This window comes from Microplitis demolitor, chromosome 4, assembly GCF_026212275.2.
Source record: "Microplitis demolitor isolate Queensland-Clemson2020A chromosome 4, iyMicDemo2.1a, whole genome shotgun sequence".
Lineage (NCBI taxonomy): Eukaryota > Metazoa > Arthropoda > Insecta > Hymenoptera > Braconidae > Microplitis > Microplitis demolitor.
Window position 1 is genome coordinate 8,676,714 of NC_068548.1, and position 16,264 is coordinate 8,692,977.

The 16,264-nt window shown below is 34.3% G+C and overlaps 1 protein-coding gene across 1 annotated transcript; it reads left to right on the forward strand.

The window, feature by feature from the left end:
* The first annotated feature begins 2,715 nt into the window (after nucleotides 1-2,715).
* On the forward strand, nucleotides 2,716-15,563 carry LOC103572825 (uncharacterized). Its single transcript, XM_008551608.3, has 2 exons — nucleotides 2,716-3,167; nucleotides 13,556-15,563. The coding sequence occupies exon 2, from the start codon at nucleotides 13,593-13,595 to the stop codon at nucleotides 14,166-14,168; it is 576 nt and encodes a 191-aa protein (XP_008549830.2). The 5' UTR covers nucleotides 2,716-3,167; nucleotides 13,556-13,592; the 3' UTR covers nucleotides 14,169-15,563.
* The last annotated feature ends 701 nt before the right edge of the window (nucleotides 15,564-16,264 follow it).

Genomic DNA, 16,264 nt, shown 5'->3' on the forward strand with positions numbered 1-16,264 from the left:
AAGATGATGTCGCTTGAAATTATTATTTTTACTTGAATCAGTGAATTGTTATAATATCATACTGTACAACTGATTTTCGAGTTTACGAATTATAATATTAAATTGACCGAAAACAGTTGTTGCTTTTTGCTCACTGATTTTTATAATTCAAATTGACGACCTCAGATTAAGTGAGACTACCCGCTGAATTTAAGCATATTAATAAGCGGAGGAAAAGAAACTAACAAGGATTTCCTTAGTAACGGCGAGTGAACAGGAATTAGCCTAGCACTAAATCCTATGGTTATGCCATTGGGAGATGTAGTGTTTAGGAGGAATCATTTAACCCGAGATTTATTATCATGTCCAAGTCCATCTTGAATGGGGCCATTTACCCATAGAGGGTGCCAGGCCCGTAGTGACTGGAAATAGTTTCGGGTGATTTTCTCCTTAGAGTCGGGTTGCTTGAGAGTGCAGCTCTAAGTGGGTCGTAAACTCCATCTAAGGCTAAATATTGTTACGAGACCGATAGCGAACAAGTACCGTGAGGGAAAGTTGAAAAGAACTTTGAAGAGAGAGTTCAAGAGTACGTGAAACCGTTCAGGGGTAAACTTGTGAAACCCAAAAGATCGAATGAGGAGATTCATCGTCAACGTTTCTAGTATTAATGCAAGCTATGATGTGATAATAGAATTCTTGTGGTCACTAGATTATACTTGCTTGTATTATTTTTGCTAAATTCGTCGCCATGCACTTCTCCTCTAGTAGAACGTCGCAACCTGTTGGATGTTTATCTATGGCTCAACTGGTAGCCTATAGTATTTTATTATACTGAAGACCTTTGGTGTCCTAATAAACTGTTTGACAGTATACATATGGTATTAAGCCGCGATTATTCGCGTTAGGCTTACCGCAAGCGTGATTTTTTCCTGGTAGAACGGATTTAATGCCGTCACTGGGAAAAGTCTGCTGTTAGCTGTTTAATGTCTTTAACTGACTTATTTACCGGTTAGCGATGCTATTGCTTTGGGTACTTACAGGACCGGTCTTGAAACACGGATCAAGGAGACTAACATGAACGCGAGTCATTGGGATATATTTATATTAACCAAACCTAAAGGCATAATGAAAGTATAGATTGTCTTAAGACAATTGAGAGAAGATGGGTTACGTTACGATGTAATCCCGCATTCTCAGGACGTTCTATTCTCATAGAGAAAGGGCGTACCTAGAGCGTACACGTTGGGACCCGAAAGATGGTGAACTATGCCTGGTCAGGATGAAGTCAGGGGAAACCCTGATGGAGATCTGTAGCGATTCTGGAGTGCAAATCGATCGTCTGAACTGGGTATAGGGGCGAAAGACTAATCGAACCATCTAGTAGCTGCTACCCTCCGAAGTTTCCCTCAGGATAGCTGGCATTTATAATTTTGAGTCTCATCTGGTAAAGCGAATGATTAGAGGTCTTGGGATCGAAACGATCTCAACCTATTCTCAAACTTTAAATAGGTGAGATCTCTGGCTTGCTGAAATTATGACGCCATAAGATTTCGGAACAAAGTGCCAAGTGGGCCATTTTTGGTAAGCAGAACTGGCGCTGTGGGATGAACCAAACGTGAACCTAAGGCGCCTAAATTAACGCTTATGGGATACCATGAAAGCGTTGGTTGCTTAAGGCAGCAGGACGGTAGCGATGGAAGTCGGAATCCGCTAAGGAGTGTGTAACAACTCACCTGCCGAAGCAACTAGCCCTGAAAATGGATGGCGCTGAAGCGTTATGCCTATACTTCACTGTCAGTGGCAAGTGAAATGTATATATTTTATATATGTTATAAAGCTCTGACAAGTAGGAGGGTCGCGGTGGTGTGCGCAGAAGGGTCTGGACGTGAGCCTGCCTGGAGCCGCCATCGGTGCAGATCTTGGTGGTAGTAGCAAATACTCCAGCGAGGCCCTGGAGGGCTGACGTGGAGAAGGGTTTCGTGTGAATAGCAGTTGGACACGAGTCAGTCGATCCTAAGCCCTAAGAGAAATCTTATAAAAATATGGTGTTACAAATAATATTATAATAAAAAACACACACCTATTGGGCGAAAGGGAATCCGGTTTCTATTCCGGAACCCGGCAGCGGAACCGTATACAATTCGTTCACTCGCAAGAGTGTTCGTCGGGGTAACCCAAAATGACCTGGAGACGTCGACAGGAAGTCCGGAAAGAGTTTTCTTTTTTGTATAAGCGTTCAAGTTCCATGGAAACTTTTAGCAAGGAGATAGGGTTTGGAACGCGAAGAGCACCGCATTTGCAGTGGTGTCCGGATCTTCCGCTCGGACCTTGAAAATCCAGGAAAGGGGCACGTGGAGGTGTCGCGCCGGTTCGTACCCATATCCGCAGCAGGTCTCCAAGGTTAAGAGCCTCTAGTCGATAGGATAACGTAGGTAAGGGAAGTCGGCAAAATGGATCCGTAACTTCGGAATAAGGATTAGCTCTGAGGAACGGGGCGTGTCGGGCTTGATAGGGAATTGAGTTGACTGACGTGCCGGGCCTGGGCGAAATGATTGGTGTTCACGCACCAGGATTTGAACTCGGTCCCGTGCCTTGGTCTCTCATGTATCTTTCTTGCTATGAGATTATAGTGATGTGAAAGCATCGTTATGATTCTTTTCGGCCGTCATTTAACGTTCAACTCAGAACTGGCAAATTCATTTAAGCGCTCTTAAACGGCGGGAGTAACTATGACTCTCTTATACAATGAGGAGTAGTTAATTTTTTGCTCTGTTCTTTTATACTATTTCTAATGGTTATAGTGTGATGTAGTTCTTTTGAGTGTTTTCAACCAGTGCGGAAAAATTTTCTGATCATTTCAATAAGTAAATATTGATTTTCTGTGCAGTGAGTGCTGTGTAATCGTTTTGTAAAGTTTATAAAATAATTGCTCAATGTATGGTTAGACATGTGTATCAGCTGATTTTAGTGTTGTGTGAATTTACTTTAAATTGACATCGACGCGCCATCTGTTGCGGTTATATGGAACTAAGTGTTCTGCAGTGGACGGTAACCGATCACTTGTGTTCTTATGATAACTCGCTTACTACAGTAGGTGGGTTACCATCATCTTCAGCGATAACTTATCAACGAGTCGATAAGTTATCATAGTCATCATCAAAGATTTATCCGCCGTTTCTATTAAGAAGGTATACCACCTCATGGGTGCATCGCATTATTCCGAATCGCCGAAATGCCGAATGAAACGGGGGTGCATCGCATTATTCCGAATCGCCAAAATGCCGAATGAAACTCATACCATCAGAAAATGTGGTAAAGAAGTTCTGAAGTTAGACAATAGGTGGCTTCACATACCTTATTGCTCAAAGAAGCGCAATATTGTTTGACAAATTCAAAATGATTGCCATGTATAAAAAAAAAGTTAGAGAATAGTTTAAATAATACGCAAATATTGAATAGAGCTAAAAATTATTCGCATGCTACAATAAACATGTAGCAAAACATTTTAAAAATGAAAAGCAAATAAACAGACGTTTGTATATAAGCAAAAAAAAACCTAAGTGAGACATTGGGTTTGAATTAGTATCTCTGTTGACGCTAATAGTCAGTCTGTTTAGAGTAAACAGAAGTGTCTGTTTGGACTAAACGGGAGTGTCTGTTTAGACTAAACAAAAGTGTCTGTTTGGACTAAACACGAGTGACTGTTTGGACTAAACAAGAGTGTATGTTTAGACTAAACAGGAACTTCTGTTTAGAGTAACCAGAAGTGTCTGTTTGGACTAAACAGGAGTGTCTGTTTAGAATAAACAGAAGTGTCTGTTTGGACTAAACAGGAGTGTCTGTTTAGACTAAACAGAAGTGTCTGTTTAGAATAAACAGAAGTGTCTGTTTAGACTAAACAGAAGTGTCTGTTTAGAATAAACAGAAGTGTCTGTTTAGAATAAACAGAAGCGTCTGTTTAGAATAAACAGAAGTGTCTGTTTGGACTAAATAGGAGTGTCTGTTTAGACTAAACAGAAGTGTCTGTTTAGAATAAACAGAAGTGTCTGTTTAGAATAAACAGAAGTGTCTGTTTAGAATGAACAGCGATTTCCGTTTAAACGAAACAAAAGTGACTGTTTGGACTAAACAGGAACTTCTGTTTAGAATAAACAAAAGTGTCTGTTTGGACTAAACAGGAGTGTCTGTTTAGACTAAACAGGAGTGTCTGCAATTAACATTCTAGTTCACCGGATTCTACGCACTAAAAAAGAGGGTTTCCAGGGTCAAAAATAAAACTTGATTTAGACTTGGTTAACCAAGTCGAAATTTGGAGCCGTTTTCAAAAGACAAACTCGACTTTTTTTACGGAGACATGAAATACATTGAGTTTCCGCCTTGGTTTAGACTTAACTGGCTTACTTAGTCACGATTTATGTCGAAAAAGTTGAAATCAAGTCGAAATAGACTTTTTCGCCTTATAATTTAAGTCGAATAAGTCTATATCAAGTCAATTTCGACGTGATTTCAACTTTTTGGACTTAAATCGTGACTAAGTAAGCCAGTTAAGTCTAAACCAAGTAAAAAAAAGTCGAGTTTGTCTTGTGAAAAACGGCTGCAAATTTCGACTTAGTGAACCAAGTCTAAATCAAGTTTTAGGACCTTTTTTGTAGAGAATTAAATGTTCCTAAAAAACGTTATTCGCATTTTTACCATAATTTCGTTACTTAGTCAATATTAACTCCAAACCCAAATTATTATTTACCAAATGCATTTCAGAACCAATACAGAAGAAACAATTAAAATCTGAGTAAAATTGTAAAATATACTTTTGAAGAGTATTTGACAAAAATTAAGGTTTTTTCTATTGAACTGATGCCATTTGTTAATTTTTTTCGAAAACATGAAAAAAATTTTTCATACGTTCAAAATAAAATTTTCTATGTAATTTAAAAACACGGAAAGAAAACAAATTTTAAATCGTAAAAAAAAATATTTTTTTTTTTCGGAATTTATACGGAAAATAAGTAAGATCTTAGAAATCATTTAACAACACCTGACTGACTATACATAATCTATAGATTCACCATGTAAAACATGTACACGCAATTAAATCTGAAAATTATCTTTTAAACCGTGTATACGTCGAGTAATTCAATTCACTATTGATTCAAGCTTCATAACTTTTTTTCTGTTAGTTGTACGAAGAAAACACTTAGGGACTTTTTTTTTTTTAAAGGATTTGATTTTCTATTAGATCAAGTACTTAGAAAAAAGATGTTGCAATGATAATTAAATTTCTAAAGAACAAAAAAAAAAATTTTTTTTGCATATAATTCAAAAGAGAAAATGAATATTCACTGAGCTTTTAGCAGAATTGAGCTTCCGAGTTGTTCTTTTTGGAGGATTTTTTTTCACCATAGACCATAGTCCATAGACTATGGTAAAAAATTTACGAAATAAATTCCTAATATTTACGGTAATAAAACAGAAAAAATACGGTATTTTCACAGAATTAAAACAGTAATTATACAGCATATTTATAGTATATTTTTGGCATTTTTGCAGCATCAAACCGTTCTACCCGTAAAAAAATTTGTATATAATTATATAAAATTTTATTCAGTTATATATAATTTTATATAATTATATAGAACCTTATAAAGTTATATATTAAATAACTGTCATGAAAAAAAAAAAAAATTAAAACACCAGTTAACTCGTGGACTCGATCCCGAGACCTATTTGTTCAAAGTCTGATCTGGTAGCCATTATGCCAAATCACTTACTTGAAATATGTTACTAATTGTATTCAGATGGATACAAACAAACTTAAGAAAATTAAAAACATCAATTTTCACAGATAGTTATTTTCACTTACATGTTTTTGTTTGATTAAGAATTGTGTGAACCAATAAAATAAAATAAAAAATATTACATTTGGCACATTTTCGATGATTTTAAATGCAGAAGCGAACAAAAAATAAAACCATATTTTTTTACAATTTTCTATTTTATCAGCGTAAATCTGGCAAAATTGCAGGATACTGACGGTATTATTATCACAAAAACAACGATTTTATTATTACTACATTATCGTATTATAGTTTTTATACAGCATTTTATTGGTAAAAGTTCGGCATTTTTACAGTTTTTTTACAGCATTTTTTTGGTAAAAGTTCGGTATTGTTATAGTTTTTTTACAGCATTTTTTTGGTAAAAGTTCGGCATTTTTATAGTAATATTACTGTAGTAATCTGGTAACTCTACAGCATAAGTGCAGTAAGTATATGACATAACTGCAGGAAAAAAACTGGCCAAAATAACTATTTTAATACCAAATTATTACGGTAAATTTACGGCATGTGCATAAATCCCGAAAATTTACGGCATTTTTACGGCTTTCGCAAAACTGCGAGGGATAACTTTTAAAACCATGAGACTTGGCAAAAAACAAGGGATATTTATTATGAAACACCCTAATATTTATACCCATAAAATTAGTCAATATCGCAAGCATTGGTTTAAGAGTATAGACAGCGATTAATTTAATATTAATAAAAATATTAATTAATAACCTAAAATTTTAAAATATTATTCGAACGGCTTTACGTATAGCCATCAATAGTCTGACTGTCCAGTAACACTAAAGGCTAGCTTGGATGAAAGAACTAGATCATTTGTAGTACGAAAATGGATCCATGATCATAATCACACACCAAACGAGGTAAAATTAAAAAATTGATAAGATTATAATCCCGAGAAAAATTATTTTGCCAAATCATATATAATTGAATAAAATTATGTATGATTATCTATCTATATTATTAAGAGAATAAGGAAAATTTTGTTACCGACATATCTATATAATAAAATAAGTTAATGTTATTGAATTTTGTATCATTAGAAAGGTTTTGACTTGAATTTGTGCCTTTTCATAGTTTAAACACTTTTTTATTGTTAAGTATCGAGATAAATCGATTCGTCTACATCATTCAAAAAATATTTAAATTACGCGGGAAAAAATACGGATTTATTTCTTTTTAATAAATAAATATTTTGATTATTTTGTCACTAAATATGTCTGAAGATATGAAATTATTAAGTATATATAATTGAAAAAAAAAAAAAAATAAAAAAAATTTGCTCTATGCCATGCCTTCTATGATTATGAAAATGAAACAGATTTAATTTGATTTGAGTGAAAAAGAAAATCATATTAAATTAATTTTGTAGTAATTCTTGGACAATCATATAGTGACTGGAGGTTTCTGGTATATAATAACTTATATATAAAGTTGTATATAATCGTGTAATATCATAGATAATTATGCATGAACGGATATAGTCATTCCTAAAATCTAATGTATATCTGTAAATTATTAATTAAGTAATTGAATTGGAACTTATTGTCTTATTTTCTTAAAGTCAATATTAAATAAAATAAAATTATGTATAATTGAATATTTAATTATTTATATATACTCCATATATAACAATATATACTGATGAAATTAAAGAACTTCAACGTCGTCGTAGCAAACTATACAGAATATTCAAAAGGACGGGATTTGCGTATACTAAATTCTCAAATATACGTAGACTAATCAAAAAACAAATTACAGCGGAAAAGAAGAATGACCTGAAAAGAAGATTTTTAAGAGAGCATAACTCCCGATCTTTGTGGAATGACTTTAGAAACTTAGGGCTTATTGAAAATCGGGAAAATGATCGTGCATTAAACATTGATATTAATGAATTAAATGAATATTTTATAAAATGTGCTCAAATTAATATTACAAATGATAATGATAATGATAATTATAATAATTTAATTACTACCAATATTCAAAATAACTCGTATAATATTTTATATAATAATTTGAGGTCGCAATTTAACTTTAAAAAAAATTAGTAATGAAACGGTTAAAAAATGAATAATGAGAATTAGCTCTAACTCTATCGGTCCAGATGGATTTTCAATAAAAAGCTATAAAATTTTGTTATCGTACTTTTTAAATAACTAAATTTTGTTATCGTACTTTTTAAATAACTTCACATTTTTATTTAATTTTTCATTATCAACTTGTAAATTTCCGGATTTATGGAAAAAATCATATGTAGTACCTCCACCAAAAATATGTGATCCATTACAATACTCGGATTATCGACCTATATCTATTTTATGTACGTTATCAAAAGCACTAGAGCGATGTGTATATGAACAAATTCTGAAATACGTTGTTGATAATGATTACATTGATAAATATCAAACAGCTTTCAGAGAGAGTATGAATACTCAAACAGCGATTATTAGACTAACTGGTGATATTCGTTTCGCAGTTGATCACTCAAAAATCACAATTGCTGTCTTCTTTGATTTTAGTAAGGCGTTTGACTCTGTTATCAAATTAAATTAATAAATAAGTTAAGGAATATGGGTTTCTCTGAAGTCTCTATTCTTTGGATTTGGTCTTCCCTTGATCAAAGAAGACAATCAGTTCGTGATAATAATAAGGGGAAAACATCACTATGGAGAACAATACAAAGAGGTGTTCCTCAAGGTAGTGTACTTGGCCCTTTATTATATTCTCTATACGTTTCTGATCTTGGAAAATTACTTAACTGTAAATACTTATTTTATGCGGATGATCTTGTTATTTATTTATCCTGTAATATTGCTGATATTAATGATTGTGTTAATGAGCTTAACAATATAATTAAAGTAATTTGTAGTTGGTGTAATGAAAATGATCTTAAAGTAAATGCTGCGAAAACGAAGGCTGTGATTTTTGCTAGCTCTTATAATGTCAATAGTAATGAATGTACGCTTTGTAACAACATTATTGTTAATAATACTATAATCGATTTTGTGAATTCGGTAAAATATCTAGGAATAATTCTCGAAAATACTTTATCGTGGAATGAACAAATAAATGATGTTTGTAAGCGTAGCATGAGAACTCTGGCACAGTTAAAAATGAATAATGAGGTTTTGAGCGAAGAAATTAAAATTAAACTTGTTACGATATTAATATTTCCAATATTTGATTACTGTGCTGCTATTTACACTAATATAACTCAACATCAACAATGTAAATTACAAAGAAAGCTTAACGCTTGCGTTCGTTTCATTTTTAAAGTTAGTAGATTTGAGCACATTACACCATATTATCGAAGACTAGGCTGGATAACTCTGAAAACTAGGAGAAATTTCTTTTTATCTTGCTTATCATATAAAGCAATTTATATGAATCAGGGTCAATTATTCGACAATAAATTAGTTTTTCTGCAGCCCATGCTGCGTAGGGGAGATGTAAGGCAGGACTATTTACGTCTACCTACCAGCCATCTTGCTTTTTATGATAAATCATTTATTGTATCTGCGATTCGTGTTTGGAATACTCTTCCGCCGAGCCTTACATCACTCCCTACGTTCATGGAATTTCGTAGTGCTGTATATAATTATTTTTTTGAACTAGAAAGCATGAATTGACGATGGAACTTATTTTTACTATTTTTACTATCTTTACTATTTGTACTATTTTTAAGATTATATCTAGAGTCATTTTCAGTTTTACCTTTATTATTATAATAGTTATTTTTTGTTTTATATGATCAAATACTGTAATTATATATGCAAAACTAATGTAAATATTTTGTTTTTGAACGGCCACATGAGATCAAGATCTCATGGTCGAATAAAATTTATTATCTATCTATCTATCTATATGATTGGGCAAAAAAAATTTTCCCGGGGAATGAACACACTGTGAAAAAATAAACACACACACAAAGACATACAAACAGGCTTGGTGCGTGATTTTGAATTTACAATTTTCACAATAAATATGCGAAAAACTTGCTTAAAAAATCCGATAGATTTTTATAGCCGTATGTTTAAGGCCCTATACTTAACTATAGCATTACTCATAGAACTCATTCATTCTTATAAAATGTCTATAGGAATTTATAAGAATCTATTGGATTCTATAAGATTTTTAAAACAGGGAAGAAACCAATTTTAATTTTCAATTTTAATTGACCATTGACAGGAAAACACAAACGTATCAAGTTGGGTTGACAAATATGAAATAAAAGGAAGAGAGAAGAGAGAATCAGAAAATAATAGAGGAGGAAAAAGTAGAAAAATTATTAAAAATGATTAAGAAAAATGTAAAAGACAATCCGGCTGGTATAAAAAAAAAATTCTTCTATTAGAAAATTTGACTAAAAAAATTAAAAAAATTGATGAAGAAGATATTGAAGATGAAGAAAGTAGCGATGAAGAAGAAAACATGAATAGAGTGGAAAACAAAATAGGAAAAAATGTTCAAATTACTATAACAGGGATAATCCAAAATAAATCGATTTTATTTGTAAATTAATATTTAAATTTGAATTTGATTCGACTGCGCTCTCGGCCCACGCATTTCCGTTGTCCCCACGCCGTCGATGATCGATAACCTGGGACTCTACTAATTTATCGATGCATTTGGCCGTGCGACGAATGGGTGCTTTACGAGGGCCCCGAGTCCCGCCATTTCTAGAAATTTAAATTTGGGGGATTTTGGATGGTACGAGCCTGACATGGAACTGAGAGTGGGGAGCTGCTGGCTTCACGGCGCACCGAGAGGCAGTGCCTCTGAGGCACTCGAGCGTCACTCACTGCCTAGAGCTGCAAACAATCAGTCGTATCCTAAGCACAATTAAAACTAAATTTTACAAAAGAAAATAAATTGATGGTGAGTCGTGAAGACCCCGCATTCGTGGAGAATCAATCAAATTACGGTGAGTCTCAGTCTGACCCCGGACTACATTAAAAATCCACGTTCAGGATCATTCACAAATTTCGCTGAGTTTAGCAACCGCGTAATTTATTTAAAATATTAATTGGCAGCAGCAGGAGAAAGAAGATTGGAAGCCAACAGCACCCAACAGCATTCTTTGAGAGCGGCGTCCTCCTCCCACCATATGACGTCGTCATTTTCACCAGCGACTACTTCGGTAAATTTCGAAGTCTTTTGGTTCAATTAATTCGTTCAAACTTCTCTAAAAATATTTTAATAGAATAACATAAATTTTTAATTATATATATAAAATTTTACGAGATAAGATTTATTGGTTTTCACGGCGTGGGTTCGAGAGCGTTCGGTCGCCACTTTGTATAAGTGTCTGGGCTTGTTTTACTAGGTAGCGTCATAATCAAAATTTTCTCAGTTGAGTCTAGCGACCACGGATTAAACAATTGATAATTAACATTTAAGTTTAGCAAACTCTAGTCGGTATTTTTTCTAGAGGTACTGAGTCCCAAAGACCGTTCTCTAGGAGGTGCCAGAAATTTAGTTTGAAAGTGACCGTGGTGCTGAGTCTCACCGACCGCATCACTGGGAACTTTATTAAGTAAAAGTTCGTTAAAATAAAATTTAACTACAATAAAATTTATGCTAAAAGACAACCCAGAACTTAAGGCGTTATTTGAGAACTTAAAGTTGCGGATAGACTGTATGTGAATGTGAGTTAATTTATTTATTGCCTCGCCAGCAAAATTATTGTATATTAAGGAGAAAAATAATTGTTATTATGAATTAAGGATAATTTTATATTAAATTTAATTACATTTTAAAATACGTAAATATTGTCGGGAAATCAAAAATTTTATATTAACCAGAAAGATATATCCGTTGCCAAAGAAATATTGTAAATAAATTTTGAATATTCTATTAAAATCATATCTATTAAAATAATTATTCTCGATCGATTAATAACGCTGAGTTTTACCGACCGCTCATTAAGGGGTTGATTTTGTAGTGATAAGAACCTAACTCTGCAGCTGTGTGGTCCAGTCACGATAAGGAAATTTTCGAACTCGTCCTAGAGATTTTCATTTCTCTCTGCTTTGTTTTGCCTTGCACACGATACTGAGAGATCGTGCAACTTACTCTCAGTGGCGCCCTTAGAACTTTTGAGTTCAAAAGATGTCCAAATCGTGACCTCGTAAGCCTCGTCGTCAAGACCACGGAAGACGAGGGGTACCCGGTTATATTACAGCCAGCATAGAGACGAGAGAGTTGTCAACAACTTCTCTTGATTCAAATATATATACTCCTCCGAAAGGATGTGTTGAAATTTTGGAGAGCTTGTATGTAAAAGAAGAATTAATAACGGAAATAAATACAAGAGATTACAAATTTGACCACACTGACGTAGACTTAGACAAACTTATGACGGCAGTAACAGACATAAAACTTGAAGAATTAGAGACCGTTAAACACTACTTTAAGCACGACGTACTGAAAAAAATAATGGATATTGTATGTAAAAAAATTGTTACGTAATAAAGAAAAAAAAATAAAAACATTGCTATTTACTCCAGAAACTTCTGTGTATCCTCGAAAGATATGTCTAATTATAATAAACAAACATTGCTGTATAATCTAAACAGGCACGCCTATTTAATTTAAACAGACACTCCTGTTTAGTCCAAACAGACACTTTTGTTTCGTTTAAACGGAAATCGCTGTTCATTCTAAACAGACACTTTTGTTTAGTCTAAACAGACACTTATGTGTATCCTAAGCAAATATATCTTTTTATTAAATACAGACAAGGCTGTTCAATCCAAACAGCCTATCCTGTTTAGCCCAAACAGACACTCCTGTTCAGTCCAAGCAAACACTTCTGTTTAGTCCAACCAGACGGTTCTGTATAGTCCAAACAGACACTTCTGGTTAGCACAAACATAAATTTCTATTTAGTCTGAACAGACACTTCTGTGTAGCCCAAACAGACACTCCTGTTCAGTCCAAGCAAACTCTTCTGTTTAGTCCAAACAGACACTTCTGGTTAGCACAAACAGAAATTTCTGTTTAGTCTGAACAGACACTTCTGTGTAGTCCAAACAGACACTTCTGTATAGTCCAAACACACACTCCTGTTCAGTCCAAACAAACACTTCTCTTTAGTCCAAACAGCCACTACTGTTTAGTCCAAACAGACACTTCTGGTTAGCCCAAACAGAAATTTCTGTTTAGTCTGAACAGACACTTCTGTATAGTCCAAACAGACACTCCTGTTTAGTCCAAACAGACACTTCTGTTTATCCTAAGCAAATATATATTTTCATTAAATACAGACAAGGCTGTTCAATCCAAACAGCCATTTCTGTTTATTCCAAACAGACTGACTATTAGCGTCAACAGAGATACTAATTCAAACTCAATGTCTCACTTAGGTTTTTTTTTTGTTTATATACAAAATAATTTTTTAAACGTCTTTTTATTTGCTTTTCATTTTTAAAATGTTTTGCTACATGTTTATTGTAGCATGCGAATAATTTTTAGCTCTATTCAATATTTACGTATTATTTAAACTATTCTCTAACTTTTTTTTTTATACATGGCAATCATTTTGAATTTGTCAAACAATATTGCGCTTCTTTTAGCAATAAGGTATGTGAAGCCACCTATTGTCTAACTTGAGAACTTCTTTACCACATTTTCTGATGGTATGAGTTTCATTCGGCATTTTGGCGATTCGGAATAATGCGATGTACCCCACCTCATTGCTACAATAGCGTTTATTATTGTTCATGAAGGTACAGCTCTATTACTTGTTCCTTCTTTCTTTGAATAATGTCATCAGAAAAAGTGAAGGGCTCAAAAGACTTTGTTACCCCTATAAGTACTGGAGCTCTTAGGAGTGGCAAAAGCCGTGTAACGTCAGGGAGTACCTCATCACTGAATAATGAAGAATTCCCAAATAGGAAACGTGCAGCATCATCGCCAGCAAAAGTACTGTCGTTCAAAGACCCATTGCCATTATCACTGAATGATCTTGAAATACTCTGTGAGAATGTCCATAAGTACAAAAGATCACTGAAGCCTGAAATGACTTCAGCTGGACTAGTGACTTCCGGTTATGCAATCGCCGAATGCTTTCAGCAAGTGGTAGAGGCCTATCGGTCACTAGCCGCAAGAATTGATGCGTTTGATGAGGTTTATGATGCTATTAGAGGCCTTGACGTCTCCAGTGAATTGCAAGCCATGAAAAATGATATTAGAAACGATTTAGCGGACCTGGTGAGAAGTGAGGTTGCTGTAGTCGTCGCTGAAAAGCTCCAAGCGCACGATAGAGATCGGATGGACGTCGTCGACGAACAATTTCTATGGATTGCTAGGTCTGAAACCATCGTCGAGCAACACGATTGAGTTTACAGTAGCGCCAATGGTGGGTTTTACGGCAAAATTTAGATCTGCGGTTGACATCAAGAACACGTTCAAAGAGAAGGTAAAGCCGAGGGACTACAACCTGAGGGTAACACGATTGGTCACACTTCCGACCAAGGCGATGAGAGTAGTAGCTGAGACGGTGGACATGGAAAAGCTGAAAAATTCTGTAGACTTGAAGAGCTCTGGTCTTATGGTTCAGGAGAAAATGAAGCTTGCACCACGATTTATCATACGTGGAGTACCGAAGGCCCTAACTAATGAGCAATTTGTGGAGTCTTTGATTGCGACTAATGCTCCTGAGGTGAGTCCCGAGGTAATAACCGTATAGTACAGATACCCAGTGAGGCCCGAGCGTGATAACACTAGCTTTGTCATTGAGACGGGTGCGAGGTCCAAGCTGCTAGCTAAGGAGAAGGCGTATATAAATTATGCAGCATGCAGAATCGGCGACCACGTACAAGTGAAACAGTGCTACAAATGCTTAGATTTTGGTCACCTAGCGGCCCAGTGTGACAAGGCGGAAGTTTGCGGAAAATGTGCGGGAAAACATGCAACGAGAGAATGCCGTGGTCAGGTACCCCTGAAATGTTGTAATTGTATGGCTGCGCGCTCTGAAGACGACACTCACTCCGCTCTGGATAGCGACAATTGTCCTATTTTGAGAAAAAAAATGGTAGAAAATGCACACAACATAAACTACGTCTATGAATAAACAACCACGGCGTAAAACAGGAGAGGGAGCAGGGAGTCGCGTCTTGCCGGAGCTACGTTCTTTGCTAGTAGTGCTTCCTCGCCTGACACAACAACAATTATCCGGCCATGGTGTCGCAAGACATCGTGATGACCAAGTAAATCGCTCAACCTCCTCTACGGAGGATAACCTCGCTGACAACCAATTAAACAACGTGGATAGATGTGGAGAAGGTGTCCCAATACTTATCCTTAGCGAGGACGATCATAATGTAATGGGTAATTTGCAGCAATTGCCAGAAGTAGTATCGAGTCCATTAAACCAAGTAGCGCAATCATCTGATGAAAGAACGGCATATGTGTGTCCATGGTGTGAACGTCCGTTTACTACTCTCACTGGCTTGGGAGTACATAAGCGCCGTGCACACCCAGTGGAAGCTAATGATGAAATCGACGTGACCCGCAAGAAGCCACGTTGGCAAGATGAGGATTTGCATAGACTTGCCAAAGAGGAGGCCAACGTCGGCCCAGATCTAGTCAATATTAATCAGTATCTTTACGATACTGTTAAAATGTATCCCACGCGCAGTGTTCGGCAAAAAAAAATTTTCATTATTAATTATTTAATTAAAAAAAAAATAATAATTAATGGTGTAATTATTTCTAATTTTTCAATAAATTAATAATAATTCAACACAAAAAAAAATTAATGAATTTAATTAAAATTTATGCATAGATGTATTATTAATTGAAAAAAAAATTATTACTTATTGAAGATCGATTACTAATTACAGAAAAAATCTATCTTTTGAATTATGATTTTACGAACTTATTCAGAGCTTGGAAATTAGAAAAAAAAATTTTTGAATTTTTAACAAAAATTAGAAAAGTGTACCGGCTAATTATTTAATACCCAAACACTTAACAATACATGCGATGCATTAATAACTTTTTTTTTCTAATTAGAAAAATATGTTCGCGAATTAATAATTTTTGTCAAAAAATTAGAACAAATTTTCAGCAAATTACTAATTTTTCTAAAAAAATTAGAATTTATTTTCAGTTAATTACAAATTTTTTAAAAAAACTAGAATTTATTTTCAGCTAATTACTAATTTTTTTTTAAAATTAGAATTTATTTTCAGCTAATTACTGATTTTTTTTTAAGAATTTAAACTTATTTTCGGCTAGTTATTAACTTATCAGACAAATAAGGAGTTTTTTTTCTGCTCATTGTTTAGTTTTTCTGAAAAATAAGACATTTGTTTGCATTGAAAAGTAATAAACTTCCGCAAATAATTTGAAATTTCTTCCGCGTACTATTAATCTTCCACTTGATATGAAGTATTTCCTTCTGTAATAACAAGAACAAATTTCTATATTGC